Source organism: Balaenoptera ricei, chromosome 2 (genome assembly GCF_028023285.1).
Source record: "Balaenoptera ricei isolate mBalRic1 chromosome 2, mBalRic1.hap2, whole genome shotgun sequence".
In the NCBI taxonomy this organism is placed as follows: domain Eukaryota; kingdom Metazoa; phylum Chordata; class Mammalia; order Artiodactyla; family Balaenopteridae; genus Balaenoptera; species Balaenoptera ricei.
In genome coordinates this window covers 80,463,680-80,482,011 of record NC_082640.1, presented here as the reverse complement: position 1 = coordinate 80,482,011, position 18,332 = coordinate 80,463,680, and the positions used below count along the sequence as shown (strand labels likewise).

General features: G+C 37.5%; 1 protein-coding gene across 2 annotated transcripts in view; it reads right to left on the bottom strand.

The window, feature by feature from the left end:
* Nucleotides 1-6,202: 6,202 nt before the first annotated feature.
* The window catches only part of DNAAF4 (dynein axonemal assembly factor 4), an 82,468-nt gene continuing 70,338 nt past the window's right edge, over nt 6,203-18,332 (bottom strand). The window contains exons 7-9 of one of the 2 annotated variants that reach the window (XM_059913248.1): nt 9,452-9,605; nt 8,157-8,262; nt 6,203-6,587 (exon numbers count right to left, since the gene is read on the bottom strand). In XM_059913248.1, the coding sequence (XP_059769231.1) occupies nt 6,478-6,587; nt 8,157-8,262; nt 9,452-9,605 (370 nt within the window). In that variant the 3' untranslated portion in view covers nt 6,203-6,477. The remainder of the gene's footprint in view (nt 6,588-8,156; nt 8,263-9,451; nt 9,606-18,332) is intronic. The other variant, XM_059913249.1, reaches the window with a different exon arrangement.

Below are 18,332 nucleotides of genomic sequence, written 5' to 3'. Positions count from 1 at the left end.
TCTCAGTAATAATGATCTTAAGGAAATAAAAGAACAAAGGACTCTTATCAGGCAAGAGAAGGAAGAACAGCAAAGATAACAAATCAGATAATAAAGACTCTCAGTTCATTTCAATGGTAAAGATTAGCCTGAAGCACTTTTTTGAGCTGTTCTGCAGAATTTAAACCCCCTCCAGGGCTCAAACACCAGATCTACAGGAAGCTAAGGGATGATGATGTTGACCTTTTCTGACCCTCATAGCTTCAATCACGCTTGGAACTCTGTCGACCTTTGCCCCAATTCTATGCAGAATTCTCTGCTCAAGCTCCTTCATAAATATGCATACACCAGCCAAGCCCCTTCATGAATATACACGTACCCTTAGCTTAAAACTTCCCTAATTTTGCTGTTCCAGGATACACTCCTTTGGGAAAGATCGCCTGTGTTCTCCCTACTTATTGCAAATAATAAATGGGTCCTTCTTTCGCTCTTTCCCTTGGTTGCGTCTTTTGGCTCAACATCCACCAAGAGGTGAACCCAGTTTTCGGGTAACACTTGGGCGTTGTCCTTCAGAGCCTAGTTGTAACAAGACTCTTGTTAAACCCTCTCGTTCAACTGTTCAACTCCACGTAAGCCTGACTCTTAAGAAGTGCCCTCATGGAGAAGCGCAACACAGGGTCACAGGGTCATTGGTGAAAGCAAAGGGGAGAGTAGAAACTGATCTGAGCTTAGGCTGAAACTTGAAACTGCTATGGATATGGAGGTCAGAAGGGAGCATGGGCATGAATCCTGAATGGTGGGGAAACTCGAAGCCATCACAACCAAGAGGTGGGTTCCATGACACCCGCCCCTCAGGTGAGCAGCCCTGACTCCTTTGCCCCCATGAGGGAAGCCCCACTCACCTGACTTGTCCCCCTGGAGTGAAGAGAGGCCCCACTTTTGAGTGTTGTGTGTCAATAACATTGTTGTGTCACCGGTGGTCATGTTGATCAGTTGAAGAAGATAAGATTTTAAAAAAAAAAAAAAATCTTGTTAAATCGGTTTAACCACAATCCCACCATCAACATCTGATCACCTTCAATGTCTAACCAAATTCCTCATCTCTCACCATCTCCCAGGTGATATCTGATCAAAATGGCCTGTCTTCAGCAGGAATCCTGTTAGGTTAGTTTAGCCAGAATCTCCCTACCCCTGATGTTTCCTCTCAGTAATTTTCTATCCACTGACAAGCCACCCCCTTTCCCACTTCCCCCCGACCCCACTATTGCTCCTTGGCTATAAATCATCACCTGTCCATTCTGTAGTAGGAACTGAACCCAGTTCTACACTGAGTGCTCTTTTCTCCTATTGTAATAGTTCCTGAGTAATACTTGTTTTTACTGCTGTAACTACTGTCCAGCTCTAGTTTTTTGTGATACTAGGAAACTGGAACAGGATATGTTTACTTAAATACATGTGTTTACTTTCCATTTAACTATTAGACAGCATTGATCTATTAGGAGTAATACTTTTACCTCTGTCAGTAAAGAGCTAAAATGTGTAAAAGAAAAGTTATCCCAAACCTGGTCTGGGACAAACCTTTTTTTGCTTGATGTAATCCTCTTTCTGGAAAGAAAGGAGGAAATGAGCATCCCTGACAAAATGCTTAAGCATGTTTAATGAGATAGAGACACATTTTGTGAAACTAGTTACTTACCCACCCTAGCTGACTCTCATGTGATTGTCAGTCAAGAGGCAAGTGGCATGTAAGGAAATAACTCTTTTTAAAAATTTAGTCTAGGACTTCCCTGGTGGTGCAGTGGTTAAGAATCTGCCTGCCAATGCAGGGGACATGGGTTCGAGCCCTGGTCCGGGAAGATTCCACATGCCGTGGAGCAACTAAGTCTGAGCAACACAACTACTGAAGTCTGTGCGCCTAGAGCCCGTGCTCCGGAACAAGAGAAGCCACCGCAATGAGAAGCCTGCGCACTGCAACGAAGAATAGCCCCTGCTCACCACAACTAGAGAAAAGCCTGCATGCAGCAACAAAGACCCAATGCAGCCAAAAATAAATTAATTTTTTTAAATAATAAACAAAATAAAAATCTAGTCTAACAATAATCTAATTATTTCCTATTCCTATTTCCTATTATTTCTGTTAAAGAGAAAAATCACAGGCCCAAAATGGCAGCACTTGTGTTAAAAGCCCATGATTTAATACCTAACCTAACAGCAGTTTTGACCTTTCCCAGAAATGTAATCTTAATCAATCAATTTGGAATTTGCTGGTCAGCACCAAGAGGTAATCTGTCACTTGGGCCCTCTCCAACTCCACCCAACACCCTAAAGGAAGAAGAAGCAATCTGCCTGACAAAACCCTTCCCAGCAAAAGATGCCTTAGCCTAAAAATAATCCATTATTTTTTTTCATTAATAGCTCCCTTGTGCCCCACCCTTCTTTCTATAAAAACCTTCCCTTTTGTACAACCTCTCAGGGGGCCCTTCTAGTTGCTAGATATGATACTGCTTAAATCATGAATCACTGAATAAGGCCAATTAGGTCTTCAGACTTTGAACTTTGTTTTTTAACATTTCCTATTTCTATAAAGCATCAATTGCAAAATGGACTAACTAGCAGTTTTTCCTTTGCATGCAAAATTTTGATATAGCTTTGATATTTGTTTATTACCAAATTTGCAGAAAAGGTTTCTTTAATTAATGTGTACACTGTGTATTTACGTAATAAGCAGTTACGGTAGGGGGTCCTCAGAGAAAGAGATCCAGACATGGCTTTCTTGACATAAGAGAAGCCATTTTAGGCCTAAGCCATTTTGTGATCTAAGCCTGGCCACAATGCTTGCCCTCAGTAATAATGATCTTAAGGGAACAAAAGAACAAAGGACTCTTATCAGGCAAGAGAAGGAACAACAACAGAGATAACAAATCGGATAATAAAGACTTCCAGGGGCTTCCCTGGTGAAACAGTGGTTGAGAATCTGCCTGCCAATGCAGGGGACACGGGTTCGAGCCCTGGTCTGGGAAGATCCCACATGCCGCGGAGGGGCTGGGCCCGTGAGCCACAATTACTGAGCCTGCGCGTCTGGAACCTGTGCTCCGCAAGGAGAGGCCGCGATAATGAGAGGCCCGCGCACCGCGATGAAGAGTGGCCCCCACTTGCCGCAACTAGAGAAAGCCCTGGCACAGAAATGAAGACGCAACACAGCCATAAATAAATAAATACATAAAAATTAAAAAAAAAAAAAAGAAAAGCCGCTTCCTTTAAAAAAAAATAAAATAAAGACTTCCAGATCTGTTTCAATGGTAAAGATTAGCCTGAAGCACTTTCTTGAGCTGTTCTGCAGAATTTAAACCCCCTCCAGGGCTCAACCACCAGATCTACTGGAAGCTAAGGGATGATGATGTTGACCTTTTCTGACCTTCATGACTTCAATCAACTAAAGCTTGGAACTCTGTTGACCTTTGCCCAATGCCATGCAGAATTCTCTGCTCAAGCTCCTTCATGAATATGCATGGACCCTTAGCTTAAAACTTCCCCAAGTTTGCTGTTCTGGGAGACACTGCCTTGGGAAAGATCCCCAGTGTTCTCCTTACTTGCTGCAAGTAATAAATCCTTCCTTCTCTGGCTTGGTCATGTCAAAGGACTACCATGACAATTTTTTTCTTTTAATAATCTTTTACTCATAGGCTTTAATGATAACACTATTATTTGGGAAGCATGTTTTTATCATAAATGAAATGGGAATGTCTGTATCTATATTTTAACTCTATCACTACTTCAGTCTAAGACAGAAGTCCCTTAATAGAAGATTGCTCAAAAAAGGTCAAGTGAATACAAATGAGTGTCTGTTGCTTTTAAACCAAGACTTAGAGGATAGGGTCAAAAAGAATAAATAACTAGTTAAGACTCCCTTCTTCTACCTCCTCCAAAAATAGATTTTTTTGCTCTTAGGGTAGCTATTGGGCCCAGTTTTTGTTTTCTGATTGGGATAGTAATAGGAATGAGACAGGAGGGAAGGGGGCAGGGCACAACCTTTAAAAGAATGACACAGCCATTGAGGATGCAGAAAAAAACTAGTTAGAACCAACTAGGTCCAAGATGGCAGAAGATTCAACTTCCAGTAGCCCTTGAGCCTTATTACACGCTCACTGTAATATCAATACATTAGCTAAATGATACATCCACAGGCACCATGACAGCTCCGAGGCTGACCATAAAAGGCCAAAAAGTGGGCAGTGGCCCAATTCCTGGAAATCCCTGCCCCTTATCCAAGACAGTAGGAATAATCCTCCCACCTATGAAATTACCCAGCCCGTAAAAACTATCCCCCCCACACCTCAGCAACACTCTTGCCTTTTGAGATGGACCACATTCTGACTATGGAATGCGTATATCTCTAAACAAACCTGCTTTCCCTTTACTATGGCTCGCTCTTGAATTATTTCCTGCGCGAAGCCAAGGATCCTCACTTGGTGGCCTGTCCCAGGGACTCACCCGAGACCTGGGACATGACCATCCTCATGTGCCCCATTTTTCCTGCAACAGGAAGAGCCTGAGGAAAGACTAGTTTGGTTAAAGTATTTTGAATGTCAAACTGGTATGAGACAAACAGAAGAACCATCTCTATTTTGGTCACATTTATTTTTAAAAATAAAAGCAAACCAGGGGAACTTCCCTGATGGCACAGTGGTTGAGAGTCCGCCTGCCAATGCAGGGGACACGCGTTTGAGGCCTGGTGTAGGAAGATCCCACATGCCGCGGAGCAACTATGCCCATGCACCACAACTACTGAGCCTGTGCTCTAGAGCCTGCAAGCCACAACTACTAAGCCCGAGTGCCACAACTACTGAAGCCCGTGTGCCTAGAGCCCGTGCTCGGCAAAGGAGAGGCTACCGCAATGAAAAGCTCGCGCACCACAACAAAGAGTAGCCCCGGCTCACTGCAGCAACAAAGACCCAACACAGCCAGTAATTAATTAATTAATTAATTAATTAAAACAAAAAAACCAAACCAGGGTTGATTATAAGAAAAAAGCAATCCTGTCTCACCAGAAGGTCTGATAACTGGGCAGAACTGCTATAGAAGTTATCAAGAGTTGCTTTATAGAAGTAAAAATTTCAAGGTTGCTGAACTAGGATACTCTTACCTATTCAAAAAAGTACTGCTTTTTTTTTTTAAGAAAGAGGCTGTTTTATGATCCACTTGAATGACATCTGATGAACAAATACTATAAAAACTTACTCCTAAAAATTTTGTTTTGTTTTCCTAAAAATCCTCTACATGTAATCACAGAGAAATGTGACAACTATTGGATGCAAAAGGGAAGCTGTACTGGTTTTGCTTAATGCTTGCATCATCACAGAGATATAACACAAGTGGTGGTGCAATCCAGTGTCAGTATCATAATACTCTAAGTTAACATTTTCACCTTTGCTTCCTTTTTTTTTTTTTTTTAATAAATTTATTTATTTATTTTTGGCTGTGTTAGGACTTTGTTGCTGCGAACGGGCTTTCTCTAGCTGCAGCGAGCAAGGGCTACTCTTCGTTGCGGTGTGTAGGCTTTTCATTGCGGTGGCTTCTCTTGTTGCAGAGCACGGGCTCTAGGCGCACGGGCTTCAGTAGGTGTAGCACGCAGGCTCAGTAGTGTGGCTCTCGGTCTCTAGAGCACAGGCTCAGTGGTTGTGGCGTCCGGGCTTAGTTGCTCTGTGGCATGTGGGATCTTCCCGGACCAGGGCTCGAACCCCTGTCGCCTGCATTGGCAGGCAGATTCTTAACAACTGGGCCACCAAGGAAGTCCCTGCTGCCTTCTTTTGTTTTTTTCCTGATGTACTTGAAGGTACTAGAAAAAATCTCAGTAGAAAATTTATCACCACCAGATAGTGTTATAAAATATGATCGACGCTTTGGCAAACACTTCCCACAACTAAAGTTGAAGATAAGGTTTCCCAAACAGTTGTTTTACTAGGGTAAACTGGTCTAACCTCAAACAACAGGTAGCGGAGCAGTATTTTTTTAAAAGAAGGTTCTGTGCATTTGGAAACTAAGTCAAAACATCAGTATTGATTATACCAAGGCCAATCATTCAGACAATTAAATAGAGTATTTAATACAAACAAAAATACTTTATAAACACAATCTTTTATTTTAAACTTCTCCACATTAAAAATGAATCAGTAAGTGTCCTGGTAATCACACCAACAAATATTTTGTTAGTTATAAGGGCAAGCTGAATTCAGTAACAAAAAAATATAATTAAATTATGTTGTAATATGAAACAAAAAATTAAAATAGATTATTCTTACTTTGATTTACTTATTCAAAAGCCATTGAAATCAAACATTTCATTTTCTACAGATGTATAGTATTCTGCCCTGTACAGAACTAAAGAGAAAGTGATTCTGTATAATCAGCCGTAATATGCACAGATTCCTAATGCCTCCAGTTATTTTTGTAAAACTTAGAACAATACCTAGTACAATACTTAGTTGCTTCTAGTAGTCATTAAGATTTTAGTTCTGTTCCTTGAATTATATTCCGAATCTTCTCAGCATCATTTTGTACAATTTTGTTGGATGGATCAATCTTAAGGGCAGCTTCATAATCCTGTAGGCCTATATTTATATAGCAATGATGATGAACAAAATATTTTATAAATACTTGTGTTATCTAAACAATATTTTTTAAAAATAAAAAGAATCATTAAATCCATGGTTCAGCACAAGCAACAGGTTTTAGTCAGATTCCCATTTTCACATACATGGTCTCTAAGAGACTGAAGAAATTTTTCAGTAATTTCAGAAATAATTATGATTTCATTCAAGAGTCCGTAAGAAGCAGTTATTTTAAACTGAAATACAAATAAGCTAACAGCTTAAATTCATTAAAGCATGAATAGACTCAAAACTCATATATCAAAAGGACATTTTTATCACTTCAATGAAAAAGTAATAAATGTCATCTTATTTCAAAATTCTAGATTTTAAAAAATAATTTTGGTACACTCAATCCATACTTTATATAATTTATAGACTATAGTTTGTGCTCTCTTTTTTTTTTTTTTCTAATTATCCTATCTACAAAATTTCTTTGAGGAAAATTGGTTAAAAAGGAAAGCATTGTGGACTGGTTGTTAAAAATATATAACTGATTCTAAATCTTTAACAAAAATATCAGTGAGAAGAATTTCTAAGGAAACTTGAGTTCCAGGTGCTATTGATTTGCCATGCCACTTCAGGCAAATCACTTAACGTCTCTAAGTCTCCATTTTCTCATCTTTAAAATGAAGGGTCCTTTTAGCTCAAAAAAGTCTAGGATGCTGTAATTCCTAAAAAATGCTTATAGTGTTTCATTCCTGTCTTGATAATTTTTATCGTCATGAAGCTAGACAAGACTCTTAAAAAAAAGGATAGGCATATAAACCTAATTTGGATGCTTTGGTTAGAAAAATCTAAAAAGGCCAGAAACAAGCTTACAAACAAGTCAGAAATAATAAAACTTTATAAGCTAAAGCCAATTCCCTGGCAAGACATCATCAGGAATAGGCCTTTAGGCCTTGAATAAAGGGAAACTGAACGGGAATCTGGGTAGGGAAGTATGGGAAGAAGAGCACTGAAGATAAAACTCGGGGGCAACACGAGTAACCGCAAATAGTCCTTAATTACATTAAAAATGAAAAACAATAAAAATTAAGTTAAATTAAAACAATAAAAATTAAATAAATATGGCTTCCATACACATGAGACTGAATTACAAACCTTAGTACGGTCTCACAAAAATAAGCAATTGATCATACATTGTGGTAGATCAGTTATTTCTGAGCTTATGAATGTATATATGTATATATGTATGTATGTAGTGTCTGTGTGTCTGACCAAAGAAGGTCATTTTAAAATTTCCATTATATCTTAAGTGACTCATTTATCACACATCTTTCCACAAAAAAACTTGTCTGATACTACAGCATCTCCCTAGACCTAGGGAGATGTTTACATCTTGTGTTAATTCCCTTCTACAACAATGATTTTTTAAAATATTTCAAATCATCTTTTGTTTTGTCAGATAAATTGCAAAGAATAAATTAAATGCCAGAAGTATAAAATAATGGAGTCATCTTGAATAATGGCAATGACATTTTTTTTAGAGTATAACTTCGAACTTAAAACATTTCTGTCATTTCTTACCTTCTACATACAATTCTAGTTGACAGAATGCTGTTCCACGTCGTACATGTGCCTTCATTCTTGCATTAGCATTGTCTGCAACAGGTGGTGTCAATAATTCTAGTGCCTTACAAAAAGAAAAAAAAATAGGGAAAAATATAATTTCCTAATTTAAACTTGAGCAAAAACATGATAAAACTCAACTTTAAAACAAGCCTCAAGCCCTCACCCACCTAAATTTTTGGCTTAACTAGGACAGGAATTTATCAAATACATACATTTATGTTGAACAATTTTAGGACTTGTTCAATTGTTCCTATATGAGATTCATACCCTTGCCCCCAAACTTATGATTTAGTTTATCATTTGAAACCTCTACAGCTTTACCTTTACTAGCAGGGATGATTAAATAGCATTAATTTAATTAATGCTATTAATTATAGTATTATATATACTATATATAATGCTTCTATATTTAAATTTGGTGATTCAGTTTATTCATTCATTCAATAAATATTTGTTTGTGCCCGAAATTATGCTACTAATAGGAAAACTGGATCATAAAAATATTGTCAGATCTTCAATAGCTTAATGAGATCAAAATATGAGGACTTGATTGTTTCCTCTATATCCTCAATCTCAAGGAGACACATAAGAGATTTTGCATGTGATTTCCCTTAAAACAAGTTACTTTGATATGGGGGAAAAAAAAAAAGAAAAAACTAGAAGTTTAAGATAATGACATGATATTCATAATGGAAATTAGAATATACTAAATTACTCTGAAAATGGAAAAATGATCATGGAGATATCCTTTTACTGCGCAAGCAGTAGTGACACCAAGTGTTCTATCTTCACATTAAGTCTGCAAAACTTTAATAAGAAAAAAGGTGAGCACAAACTGACAACCATTTACTAATTTCCTTCTGAACTTCAATTGATACACCAGGGCAATTGATAGGGGATCTCTAATCTAATTTGAAGTCTCAAGAAACACTAGTTCCTTGTCCATTAAAAAAAATTCTTTTTGGGGGGAATTCCCTGGGGGTCCATTGGTTAGGACTCTGTGCTTCCAATACAGGGGACACAGGTTCGATCCCTAGTTGGGGAACTAAGATCCGGCAAGCCATGTGGCACGGCCAAAAAAATATATATATATTTTTTTTCAGTAAAAAGATGTAATAAGCAAGATTCTTAAAATCCTTGCATCTCATTTATTCAAATTTAACTGACAAAAGATAAGGGCATCATTTAAACCAATAAATAGAAGCATAACAATTTTAAAGCATCATACATAAATAAATAGATATACATACCTTAGAAGAATCTTCTATGGCCTTGTGTAAGTTTTTCAGTTTTAGATGGCAAGCAGCCCGATTCAAATATAGTAGTGGAATCTTATTATTTAGTCTTATGGCTAAGTTGTATGCATTAATAGCTGCCAAATAGTTTTCTGTTGCAAACAATTTGCTAATGAGATGAAAACATAAAAGAAAAACAATGTAACACTAAAAGAGAAACACAGAAATAATATCTAATGATATTTGGCACAGGGGATGGATGGCTTCCTTTCTTTCCATTCCTTGTAAAATGGACATTGTGGGTGGCACTAAGCCCACCTATCCTCCATACATCAGCATGTAATCTGAACGGGACTGACCTCACCTCCACCTCCAAGGGTAGCCAATCAGTATCTTAAGCCAATAGGCATATTTCCATCCTCCCTGCTACAATGATTGACAAAGGGTTGGATTTATGACCTAAACTGGTCTATTCAGAATGAAGCCTGTGATTTGATTACCAACGTTGGAGAACGAAAAATTGGGAAAATTCCCCCTGCTGGACACAAATGAAGAAAGCACATAAGCCCAAATTGTTGCTGACCATTTTTAATACTGTGGGAGGAGCTAGCACTAGAATAAAGTTGATACTATTGAATTATGAAAAGGATAAAAAGGCAGTTAAGCTGTTGGACCAAGCTTTACCCGAAATGTAACACACCTTTAGCTTTTTAGTTATATAAGCCAATAAATTCCTTTAAACATTAAGTCAGTTTAAATTGGGTTTCTCAGTTACTTGCAAAACAAAAGCATCCTAATAAATACACTCTTTCAGTTCAAACCTTCCAAAATTCTCTTCAAATAAAGAGACGTACATAATTAAAGGATGTATTTAAAACATAAAGTTTCTTTTTTGTTTTTCATGTACAATTCCTGGTATTTCAAAAAATGCATAAACATAAGGAAAATAGAAAATACTTTGCCAAATATAAAAGTGCCATATAAACAACACTTTGTATTCATTTCCAGTCGATTGTACTGTACACTTTACAATTCTAGAATAATAAACACGATGACTTCAAAAGTAGACCCATAAAAGGAGCCAGCAAATCATGAATAAAAGGTAAAATGACACCACTGTGACATCTAACCTAAGCCTGACTCAAGTTTAAAATAACTTCCACAAACTAGAAAAGCTAATTCTGTGGGAACAGTTTAGCTTTCTGAAATGTCTCATTTCAGCTAGGATGTTTCTGACTGCAAGTAACAGAACCTCAACTCAAACTGGTGTAAACAAGGAAGGAAATAGATCACCTCACATTAAGCAAGTTCAGAGGCAAAGGCTCCATGCCCAACATGACCAGCAGAACAAGGATCTTATCAAGGCCTCAGGTTCCTTCCATTTCTCCACCCTACTGGACTCAGCAGCTACTTCATCCTGGAGCTGGTTTTCCTCATGCATAGTTCAAGGTGCCACATTCAGACACAATATTCATTAGAAGAAAATGGGACAGTATTTTCTGGGATATGCTCCTTGAGAGCTAGAAAACCTTGCCCAGAAATCTCCCAGTTCACTTCCTTTCCCATCTCACTGACCAAAAATATCTACCCTTAAAAAATATTTTGCCTTAAAAAACCCACCAGTTTCTCCTGTTCTCAATTCTTCTACCCATTCTCTCTCTCTCCAGTTTCACTCCTCAATGCTATATACTGCTGTTTGGGAACTTTTAAAAAAATTCAACAATATGACCATCTGTCCATGTTAATAAATATAGAGATATACTATTTTTACAGAGATTTTTACAGACCACTCTCTCATTTGTGCAAGGATTTCTAAAACCAGTCTCCTCCTACTGATAGACACTTAGGTGTTTTGTTTCCCAATACTTAGTTTTTATAAACAATATTATAATAAACATTACTGCACATATACATAAAACACACACACACACCAGCAGTGTAATGAAAGTAATCCTGATTTGTTGCAGTCAATCAGAATTTATAGCTGAACTTGGGATAAGGTCCCCACCCTAAGTCACACAGGCAAGGTCTACACACCTAAACAAAATAGGGACTCCGCCAACAAGGATAAACGGAGATGATAAATGTTGGCTAGATAACCAATTGTGTCTACTACAAACCTTCTTTTTAAATTAATTTAATTTTAATTTTAAAATCTACCATTTTAACCATTTTTAAGTGTACAGCTTAGTGGCATTAAATACATACACACTTTACACACTTTTGTACAACCATCAGCACCATCCATATCTAGAACTTTCTCATCTTACCAAAATGAAACTCTATACTTATTGAACAATAACTCCCCATTCCCTCCTACCTTTGACAACCACCCTTCTTTTTCTGTCTCTGTGAGTTTGACTACTCTAGGTACCTCATATAAGTGGAGTCATATAAGGACAATATTTGTCCTTTTGTGCCTAGCTTATTTTACTTAGCATAATGTCTTCAAAGTTCATCATGTTGTAGCACGTGACAATATTTTCTTCCTTTCTAAGGTTGAATAATAGTCTACTGTATGGATATATCACATTTGTTTATTCATTTATCCATCAATAGACCCTTGGGTTGCTTTCACCTTTTGGCTATTGTGAATAACGCTGCTATAAACATGGGTGTACAAATATCTGTTTGTGTCCCTGCTTTCAATACTTTTGTGTGTATATCTAGACACAGAACTGCTGGGTCATATGGGAATTCTTTTTTTTTGGTCATGCTGCACAGTATGCAGGATCTTAGTTCCCTAACCAGGGTTCGAACCCGTGCCCCCTGCAGTGGAAGCATGGAATCCTAACCACTGGACTGCCAGGGAATTCCCTCATATGGTAATTCTATTTTTAACTTTTTGAGGAGCCTCCGTACTGTTTTCTCTACTGTGCACCACCATTTTACATTCCCACCAACAGTGTTCAAGGGTTCCAATTTTTCTACAACCTCACCAACACTTGTTATTTTCTGGGGTTTTTTTGTTGTTTGTTTGTTTTTTAATAATAGCCATCCTTCTGTGTGTGAAGTAGTATCTCATTGTGCTTTTCATTTGCATTTTCTGAATGGTTAGTGATGTTCGGCATCTTTCCACGTGCTTATTAGCCATGTGCATATCTTTGAAGAAAGGTCTATTTAAGTCCTTTGCACATTTTGTAATCAGGCTGTTTATTTTTTGCTGTTGAGTTGTAGAAGTTCTTTATATGTACTCTGATATTAACCCTTTTCAGATATATGATTTGCAAATATTTTCTCTATTCCATGGGTTGTCTTTTCACTCTGTTGACAGTATCTTTGATGCACAAAAGTTTTTAATTTTGATGCATTCCAAAATAACCATTTTTTCTTTTGTTACCCGTGCTTTTGATGTCACATCCAAGAAATATTGCCAAATCCAATGTCATGAAGAACCCTATGTTTTCCCCTAAGAGTTTTATAGTTTTAGCTCTTATGTTTAGGTGTTTGATCCATTTTGAGTTAATTTTTGTATATGGTGTTAGGTAAGGGTTCAAATTCATTCTTTGGAATAAAGACTGAAAATGGAATCAAAACTGGATATCCAGTTTTTCCAACACCATTTGTTGAAAAACAACATCGTTTCTCCATTAAATAGTCTTAGCACCCTTGTTGAAAATCATTTGACCATATGATTTTCATATGTGAAGGTTGTTTCTGGGCTATCTATTCCACTGGTTTATAGCTATATAAACCTTATATTAATACATTCATTTGGAGTTCCATTTTTCATCTTTAACATAAGTTTACAGTTTTATAATGTAACAGTTTTATCAGAAAAATCCTCCCAGATTCTAAGGGAAGAAGAACTTACAATAAGCAGTATTAAAAGAACCAGTGTAGGATGTAGGAAACAAACTTATGGTTACCAGGAGGGAAAAGGGGGGAGAGGGATAAACTGGGAGATTGGGATTGACATATACACACTACTATATATAAAACAGATAACTAATAAGGACCTATTGTACAACACAAGGAACTCTACTCAACACTCTGTAATGATCTATATGGGAAAAGAATCTAAAAAAGAGTGCATATATGTATATGTATAACAGATTCACTTTGCTATACACCTGAAACTAATACAACATTATAAATCAACTATATGCCAATAAAAATTTTAAAAAATAAGAGCCATTGTAGGAGGCATAAGAGCAAGAAATAGGAAGTATTAAACATTTTTAATGTTTACATATATATTAAAATATAAATCCAAATGAACATTACATTCTTTAAAGTTCAATACCAGTACAAACAACCAATAAAGCATAACTTGCTTTATGGCTTTCAGAATGGTTCTGAACTCAGAAATAGCTGAATTTCAAAAGGAAAGGGAAAAAAAATTAAACCTCTGTCTTAAGGGTAGTAGCCTTTGAACACCAAATTTAAACAGAGAAGCTAATAACCAGTAAGTCTCGCCTGATGGCTCCAAATAAAGCAATGCCAGTGAAAAGAATTATGCAAAAGTACTCATTCAAAACACATTGAGTCCTTATGGTACTGACTGTACAGAAAGAGCAAAAGAGACGTGGACAATTGCGAACACTCCTGTCATTTTTATGATGATTGATTGGTTTGACTTTGTAAAGAAAGAAACATTCTGATTGGCAATGGCCAAAAGGGCCAAACATTTTGAGCAACGGTTCAGCATAGGAGAAGTTACAAGAAGCAGGAGTGATAAGAAAGAAGCAATGTGGAGGGAAGTAAAGAAAGGGGCAGAAATCAAAAGAGAAATCAAAAGCAGTGGGGCTTATATTGATAGTAGGTATAAAATAGATAACTAATGAGAACATACTGTATAGCACAGGGAACTCTACTTAATGCACTGTGGTGACCTAAATGGGAAGGAAATCCAAAAAAGAGGGGATATATGTATATGTATGGCTGATTCACTTTGCTGTACAGTAGAAACTAACACAACATTGTAAAGCAACTATACTCCAATAAAAATTAATTTAAAAAAAAAAGAAATGACTAAAGGAAGCAAGATGTAGAATTTGTACCTTGATAGTACTGTTCTTTGTATACTGAGATGTTACAGATTATATGTCACACCGTCATTTTATATATAGTAAGAAAAAATCTGCCAGTTAAACTATAACAATGTTTTCTTATTTGAAAAAAAAAAGCAGTGAGGCTTAGAAACAGCAATGGAGGCAGAGAGTAACACATATTCCAATACAAGACACAACAGCTCTGTTTTGTGGGTAATAAGGACTCTAACAGCCACCTACCCCTCAAAAGACTTTTAAGGTCCTTGTTTCTTTCAGCATCTTATGTGGGTAGAAAACATTCTTGGTATCTCAAGAGCTTCTAAAACTGAGTATTAGTGCACCTTAGTGAAGGAACATCAACCAGTACAATTTAGCACTCAGGATGGAAGGAGGAAAAGGACACTGCACACAAAATAAAATGACAAGTTAGGCCATAATAGGGACTGTACTGCAACAGAATATTATGGGCTGTAAAATACATACAATCAACAAACAAAATTATAATTATGTCAAAGAAGTCATCTTAGAATATGGCTTCTAAACTTTATGTCAGGCAAAAGGTAGCAGCATAAGAAAACTGTCTTATCTCCATAAACAAATAAAGTTGTAAAAAATGCAGCAGAGCAAGGCAGATTTGGCAGATCTGTTCTGAAAGTAGGCAAGTACAAGAGGATACTGGGAGACAATTCTCCATGGGTCTTTTACCCTGCGTGTCATATGTCAGATGCACTGACAGCTTCTGTTTGGGACTATCTTTTCGAAGATGTTTGTATAGAGCACAGCCTTGGAAGATAGAGATAGTGTCTCTCTCTGGGGCAAAGAATAGATTTGTTCACTGCTCAGTATAATAAAGATATTATCACCTTGTGAGGCAAAAGTTGGACAGGTTTGCTTATAATCCTCTCTAAAAAGCTGTGTTCCTTAAGCTTGGCCTTCTCAGCTACGGTACAAAACCTACTGTGTGTACAGCATCCACCTGGGTCCCCCTCTGCATTGGCCCCATGGGACTTTAGGGGCAGAGTGAACCAACACGAAGGTCATTCTGTTTGATGTGCCTTGAATAGTGAAGTCCTTTCTCTTTGACTCATGAGTCTCCTGACTTCTGTCAGCACCTATGAAACTGTGGTCGGTTAACTCTTCACAGTTCTTGCCAGGGCATGGATCCAAACCAAAGTGTTAGAAAGAAATTCAATCTGGCAAGTAGAACTGTAAGCTGTGTTGGGAGAAGATGGTAACAGGTGGTTAACAATCAGTATCAAAAAGTCCAACATGAAGTAAAAGGACATCCAGACAGGCAGATAGAATGCAGCTACAGAAAATTCACAAACAGCAAGCAAACAGAAATTCAGACTGGCACAAGTTGGTACTAGGTTAGTCAGTCATCAAATAGCAGGCTCCCACACACAAAGCTGGGGTTCAGAAGAGAATTAACTTGGGTGGAAAGAGAATAAGTAAAAGCAGAGCAGAGCCTCAGTCTTAAAAGGACTGGAGTATTGGGCAGGCTATAAAATCTGACACTTAGGCCAAGAGAAAAAAAAAGAAAATTCAGACACTAGAACTAATGTAGGTAATTTTATGTAACAACAGTGATATGATGCTGGGCGCTAGATTGTAGAATTATATATCCTTAATTTCCTCCTATCTAACATTACAATTTGCTGTAGAGAGTGAGGTATGCAGATGGCATTCAAGTGGTCCTAATGTGGGGGAAGAAGGAACTTTCAGTCTGGGGTTAAGAGAGCATCCAAAAAAACGCATGGTAAAACTCAAGCACAAAGTAACATCAGTGGGACAGAACAACGATTCATCTAACCTCATATGATTATAATTGACTGGAAGGGTAGCTATTATTTACAGATTCTGAGTCATGTAAGGCTGTTAAATAACAACACACCATGCGAATATATAAATTAGAGCACAGAAACTCTGTTTTATGAGATGTTCTCAGTAAAAAGCTATCTGGTACAATGTTAATTGCCAACGGTAAAATGTTCTCATGAGCAAATAAAATTACCTAAGCTTATAAATTTTCCTGAAAGGTAGATTTGGCATCTAAAACTAAGACTTGGCAGTAGAATGCTAGGTAAAAAAAATGAAAACATTCTATGGCTTTTTCTAAGAGTCTCTTTCGAGTAGATACAATCCCATAAACAGTTTTCTCAAACTATTGCTCTTTTGGAAGGCTTGTCCACTTCTACCCACGGGTTTAAAAACAATAAAGGACAGTTGGACTGTTTTTGCCTGTGTAAATATAGAAGGCTAGCATGAAACAAAGCCTCTGGAGAAGAAAGTATTTGAAAGTATTTTATCTTTTGGCTTAAATTCAACACTGCTTCTGAATGGGTTCTATTATGTCTGTTTCTGTCTTTTGTACTGCATTACATTGCCAGAGAGGATACATTTCTCTCTAATGATTAGTACCTTTCCTTTTATCTGTTTGTACTTGGCTCTATGATTAACTGTACTTTGTTTCTCTGGGTGTCACTAGTTAATAAGTTTTCTTCCATCTCTCCTCATTTTTAACTCTTTTCTTCTCCTATTTTGCTTCTCTTTCTTATTCTACCTAATTGGAGGCAGTGAGGCAAAATGGTACAAAAAACAACAGAGACTGAAGTGATTACAATCTACCAGTCACACCCGACTGCAACCAAGTACACTTTTGCACTAGGTTGCTGGCAATTCATTGCTTTTGCCAGCAGTCACACACACACACACACACACACACACACACACACACACATACATCTTTTGCTGTACTTGTCAAATTCCAACCTCAGCTCAATGATCTTATCTGCTCTTTCCTCTCTTAAATCGAAATCACAGCATTAGTATATCAAAAATAAAACCAGATCAAACACTGTCTAAGACGTTTAGCCAGTCCCAGCACCAAAAACATCTTATGCCAAAGGACTTTCTAACCATCTCCATCAACCTGCTACCTTTGGGCTGATCAAAAAGCATGCTTCTTCTTTGTCCTCACATGAAAGTTCGTATTTGCTGGTCTTTCCTACTCTCATCCTCCTCTATTCCTTTGCACTTTCTTATTCCTGTTCTACCATAATTGACTCCAACTCCCAACCCAATCCTTTCTTAATCCTCAAAATTTCCACACAATGCTTTTTAAAGTAAGCCTGGCTCTTTCCGGAGGGCAGTGCTATCTCTACCACTGTCTCTACAGAGGACCATCAGGGAAGGGGCTAGGACCATAGGACTTGGCATTTTCCAGACTCGCTTCTGCTAGTTCCAAGGTGTAATTCTCCCCTTATGAAAAAATCATCATCCTTTGGGACTCCAGACATCTTTACCCTGTGGCCTTCCAGTCTCTGTCATCTAACTGGCTTTTTAAGAGCATTATTCTCTTATTCATTGAGGGCTTTGAAACCTGGCTCCCAGGATCTGTCTCCATCCCAATTTATGCCATAATTCCAGAAGATTCTAAGGTTTATGTATATGACCCATTTATCAATTTAGCCTTGAAATACCTGGGACTCCTTAACTCAAATTACCTTCCCTTCAACTTCACTTTTGCTACCCACTCCCTGGGCCACATCTTGGACTTTGTCGTCACCTGAACTGTACTACTTCAGTGATATCAAACTCTGGAATCCCAGCCACTGACCAGAACTTTCTATTCTGTAAACTTTCCCTTTATAGTCAACCTTCAACCTTACAGTGCCCTCTAATTTCTTAACTGCTCTGTATTCTCTTAGTCCACTGGGCCCCTCAGGGCATCTCTTCCTTTCTAACCCAGCCTAGATTTCATGGTTAAATATCCGAGCTATTTTTCCATGAGCAATCTGGTCCCTTGCACTACTAGTCTTCTGCTGTACTTGTCAGTCAAAACTCCAACCTTGGATCAATGATCTATTCTTAAATCCAAAACACTAAACACTATAAAAGAT